At 50.0% G+C, this 5,422-nt stretch overlaps 1 protein-coding gene across 1 annotated transcript in view; it reads left to right on the forward strand.

Annotated features, from left to right (window-relative positions):
- The window catches only part of LOC112076361 (signal-induced proliferation-associated 1-like protein 1), a 9,717-nt gene extending 8,931 nt beyond the window's left edge, over positions 1-786 (forward strand). The window contains exon 4 of the mRNA XM_024143166.1: positions 629-786. Coding sequence (XP_023998934.1) covers positions 629-786 — 158 coding nt within the window. The remainder of the gene's footprint in view (positions 1-628) is intronic.
- Positions 787-5,422: the final 4,636 nt, after the last annotated feature.

Raw genomic sequence — 5,422 nt, forward strand, 5'->3', positions numbered from 1 at the left:
TTCCCTGCCCTACCTATTTCTCCTTTACCCCTTCCCCTCTCCTGTCTACTGCTCCGCTTTCTTTCCCTCCCCTCCCTCCTTCTCCCTCTTCACTTTCCCTTCCATTCTCCTCCCTCCTCCCCTCTCCTTGGCCTTCACTCCTCCTCTTCGCGACATCCTCACTTTCCTTCCTCTTCCTATTCCTTCCCATATCCTTCTGCCCTCTCATTTCCTTCCACGCCTTCGCTCTACTCGCCTCTCCACTCTGCCTCCAACTTCTCCTCTCGCTCCTTTCCTTTCTCCCTCTCTACTCCCTCACTATCCTTTCCATTCTTTCCCTCCCTCCTTCTCCTTTCCTTCCCTCCTCCTTCTCCCTCTTCCTCTCTTTCCCTTACTCCTTCCTCCTCTCTCCTTTTCCTTCCCTCCCTATCCCTTTCCCTCACCTCCATTTCCTTCCCTTACTCCCTTCTCCCTTTCTCTTTCATTTTCCTCCCCCTTCTCCCTCTCCCTTTCCTTCCCTCCTTCTACCCTTCTCCTTTCCCTTCCCCCTCCTTCTCACGCTCCTCCTTCCATTCCCTCCCTCCTTACTCCCCGCTCCCCTTTCCTTCCTCCCTCCCCTCCCTTGCTCTCCCCCTTCCTTGTCAGGCAGCAGTGACGGAGACAGCAGCGTCCTCCATCTACATCATCAAGATGCCTAATGGGAAGATAAGCCGTCAGCGGCTGCAGGAGGATTCCCAGAGCTCGCTGCTAAAACTCAAGAAGTTTCACATAGTGTGGTTCTTTTCAACCCACCATCGACAGAACTGACGACAGAGAGAGAGGAGAGGGGAGGAGAAGAGAGAGGAGAGAAGTGCACGAGCAGAGCGAAGGGAGAGAGAGAGAGGAGAGAGAGAGGAGAAGAGAGAAGAGGGAGAAGAGGAACGAGAGAAAGCTGATTGTCCTTGACCCTAGCCAAACAAAGTAAAGGACCCAGTGCCAAACCACCCCCAAAAAACCCATTTTCCACCTTCTCCCTGGAACTCCGATGTAAGGATGTATTCACAACACATATTTGTCTCCTTCTCTTACCCCTCGGTGAAGGATGTATTCCAACCCCCCATGTCTCGCTTCTACCCTGCGGTCTGAAGGATGTATCCAACCCCCTGTCTCCTTCTTACCCTCGGTGGTGAAAGAGTCTATTCCAACCCCCATGTCTCCTTCTACCTCGGGTGAAGGATGATCCAACCCCATAGTCGATTACCTTCTTACCCCTCGGTTGACAAAGGATGATTCCAACCCCAGGTCGTCCTTCCTACCCTCGGTCGTCAGTAAAAGTTCCCTCTCACCACTCAGGACCAGGAGCCTAGCAAGGACAATGTTCTTATGATAATAATACTGTCCTCACCACACTGGTCGAGGAGCGTGTGTATTTATGTGACTCGTGGTTCTCAGTACTGCCCAGAATCATACTTGGAAGCTCAGAAAAGACTTGAGCGTTCCCCCCGTCGTTCGCCTCCCACAGTGTCTGAGCTGACTTCACTCTGGCAGTGGTAGGAAGACAGAGAGAGAGGTATGTTTACAACCAGATAGCGCCTCTCAGTGTCTGTACAGTACATCTCATTCTAGTGAGGCCTCAGAACTAGCACCAACGTAACATGTAACAGCCCATGTGGAAACTGGAATCGCCCCTCTCTCGTCCTCTTCTCCCTCCTCCCTCTCTCCTCCTCTCTTCTTCTCCTCCTCGTCCTCTCTCTCTCCCTCTCTCTCTCTCCTCTCCTCTCCTTCTCTCCCTCCTCTCTCCCTCTCTCTTCTCCTCTCCTCCTCTCTCCCGCCCTCTCTCCTCTCCCCCCTCCCTCCTTTCCTCCCCTCTCCCCCTCCCCCCCCGCCCCCCCCCCCCCTCTCTCCTTCTCTTCCGCCTCTCCGTCTCTCCTCTCCTCTCCCTCTCTCTCCTCTTCTCCTCTCCCTCTCTCTCTCCTTCTCTCTCCTCTCTCCCTCTCTCCTCTCCCCTCTCTCTCTCTCCCGTCCTCCCTTTCTCTCCTCCCTCTCCTATCTCTGCTCCTCCCTCTCTCCTCCTCCTCTATCCTTCTCTCCCTCTCCTCTATCTCTCCCTCCCCCTCTCTTCTTCCTCCTCATCTCTCTCTTCCTCCTCTTTTTCCCTCTCTCCACCTTCCCTTCACTCCTCCTCTCCAAAACCCTGACTCATCTTAATAGCTACTTCTGTCTACAACTTATCCCAATAGACAGGACAGACAGACAGACAGCACAGATGGCAGGGACATAGAGCAGACAGCCCTGCCTGCTGTTTTCTGGCCAATCACATTCCTTTACTTTACAAAGGGAACAAAAACATAGATATCATCCACCTGCAACCCCGTGTCGATTGGACCAACCAAGTAGAGAGAATGAAGAGCCAGCGATCCAGGTACCTACTGGGTTAACTGGTGTCTATGGAATACTGGACATTTGACTAAGGGATTGTGTCATGTTACTGCCTTGACCAGGGCATGTGTTTCTAACATCTGACAGAGAAACTTTCCAAGAGTCTTGAGAAAAATAGCGTATTTGCAGGTGGAGTTGTGTCCATCCCCCCTCCCACCATATTGCCCATCCAACTAGTGTCATTGACCAGAATGTTACTCCGAGCCCAGACCTACGCCTAAGCACTCCAAGCTAACCCCCACCCCCACATCTGACCCCAAAACTACACTCTGACCCCCCAACCCGCACTCTGACCCCCCCCCAACACACATTCTGCAACCCCCCCAAACTACACTCTGACCTCCCCCCCACCCCCCCAAAACTGCACTCTGACCCCCCCCAAACTACCACTAACTCTCCCAAACCCACATCTGACTCTCCCAAACCCATCTGGACTTCCCCCAAACTACACTAACTCTCCCAAACCACATCTGACTCTCCCAAACCCCATCTGACCCCCCCCTAAACCACATTGACTCCCCCAAACCACATACGACCTCCCCCAACCACACCTCGCCGACCCCCCCCAAACCACATCTGACTCCCACCCAAACCACATCAATGACCCCCCCAAACCACATCTGACTCCCCCAAACCCACACTCTGACTCCCCCCAAACCACATACTGACCTCTCCCAAACCACACTCTGACCCCCCCCAAACCACCATTGACGCCCCCAAAACCACATCTGATCCCCCCCCAAACCACATCTGACTTCCCCCAAACCACATGCTGACTTCCCCCAAACACATCCGACTCCCCCAAAGCCAAACCACATCTGACTCCCCCAAACCACATCTGACTCTCCCAAACCACACTGACCCCCCTCAGAAACATCCTCAGTCTCAGAATCCATTGTAGGTGCTTGTGACACTTTGACCAAACCCGACAGCAAAACGTCATTCCACGTCCGTTAAAAAACCAAGTCATCAACAGCAGAGAGATTCCATATGACCTGGCTGAAATCAGGACTATATTGCTAACAGAACGGTGTTTTAAAAGCAATAAGCACGGAACACAGCCAGACTTCCTGTTCCTTTTTACGAGAGAAGTTCTGAGGACCAGTAGGTTTGAAACGGCAGAGTTATGGAATAGCAATGGGACGTCTTCGGGCTTTTTTGGTGTACGGCGCGACGAAGAAGAGAAAGAAGGAAATAGAGGATTCTTCTCCCCCACCATCTCAAGGAATGTGATTCACTTCTAATCGTTTTAAATTGGGACATTTTTGGGGCAGGGGATTTTATTTATTTCTTTGTATTATAAAAATCAATAAATAAGTTGTTCTTTATTGCGTACAGTACAACTGAAGTCGTCAGTGTTTAGTTTTCTCTTAGAAAATGTCCTTATTTTATTATCTAAATGGCTTTGATTCTTTCCATTCTTGCTTTTAAAGCCTGACATTATGGTTTCTACTAGCTCTGGTCCAGGGCATTAGTCCATGTTCTTCCACTCCTGTCAGTAGAGATACATTGCACTTACACCATGGACCAGAGCTAGCTTCCCTATATTATTAATATCTCGTTTCGTGGTGCCAGAGCCTGCTGTTGTGTTGCTTACAGTGCCCTCCAGTGGTGAAAAGTGGAAGTGTCACTCAACATAAAATAATCAATGTGCTGCCATGATCCATCCTCTGTGTATTAAAACACCTCTCTGTCCTCTATAGTCAGAAACTACAGTCTTTTATTCAGTTAAACCCCCTACAGATAAAGGAAGGAAGGATAGCTATGTGATTCAATCTGAACCCCTCGAACATTGTCAAGCTACTCTGGCTGCAATACAGGTGACTGAGCAATAGAGTACAACACATGTTGTTGTGAATGAATGTGTTAGATTGAAACGATCTCCATGTCGTCTGTATTCTTCACCCACTGATGGGGAGACCATAACTTTGTTCCTGGCTTGTCTTCTAGCCCAACTCCTATGGTCACTGTTGACAAGACGGCACAGACCGGTCTGGGACCAGGCTAAGAAAACAGCTGTATCACTAATAAAATGGACAGCTACCATTTACCTGGTATAACACACACACACACACACACACACTTCAACGTGTCAAGTTTCTTTGAAGCTGTTGCTAGGCTGATGCATTAGAATAAAGGATCTGTCTGTCTTTCCACCTCCGTAGAGACACTGTTACATAAGACTGGCAGACAGACACCAGGACAGGGAGGGAAACACTTAGTCATCACTCAGGTGTGTGTGTCCCTTTTGCTGTGTGTATTTGTGTGTGCCTTGTGTCAGTGTGTGTGTGATGTGTATTGCTGAACAGCCAGACCCATATTCCCTCTACCTCCTCTAACTTTGTTGGGGCGAGGGGTCTCTGACCTTTAACCTCTGTTGGGGCGAGGGGTCTCTGACCTTTAACCTCTGTTGGGGCTGAGGGGTCTCTGACCTTTAACCTCTGTTGGGGCGAGGGGTCTTTGACCTTTAACCTCTGTTGGGGCGAGGGGTCTCTGACCTCTGTTGGGGCGAGGGGGTATCCCTTCTACTTGTAAAATATTCCTCCAGGGATTTACACCCCCAGTACTCATCAAAACCTAATGAGTAGTCACCAGAAGCCCACCGTGTTCAGTCAGTGAGCGTGCTAGCATGTAGCCTGAGCTAGCTAGAGACAGCTCCAGAACTAGGAAGTGGGGCCTAGAATGTTTAGAACAATGGTGAAGTATCACGTTTTGAGATGGAGACTCTGTCTGTCTGTCTGTCTGTCTGTCCAAGAGAATGGATCTAGAGAGGCGTGTCTGAGTCTTGGTTCTGTTGTAAGAATCGTCCAACCCACCTTATCCCTTCCCTTACAGTACCAGTGACTGATGAAGAACATTAGTCCGTATTGAAATAAGATGTTATTTCTAGATCTTATTGCCATAGTTTTGTACTCTGTTGTCCTCTTAAAGTAACACATGACAAACTATCACGTAGGGCAGAGGGGTTGGAGTTTTGAGTTCCATGTTCTCGTACACACAGACAAACAGTCGCGCGCAAACACAC

The sequence above is a fragment of the Salvelinus sp. IW2-2015 genome, unplaced genomic scaffold (genome assembly GCF_002910315.2).
Source record: "Salvelinus sp. IW2-2015 unplaced genomic scaffold, ASM291031v2 Un_scaffold3704, whole genome shotgun sequence".
Classification (NCBI taxonomy): Eukaryota; Metazoa; Chordata; class Actinopteri; order Salmoniformes; family Salmonidae; genus Salvelinus; species Salvelinus sp. IW2-2015.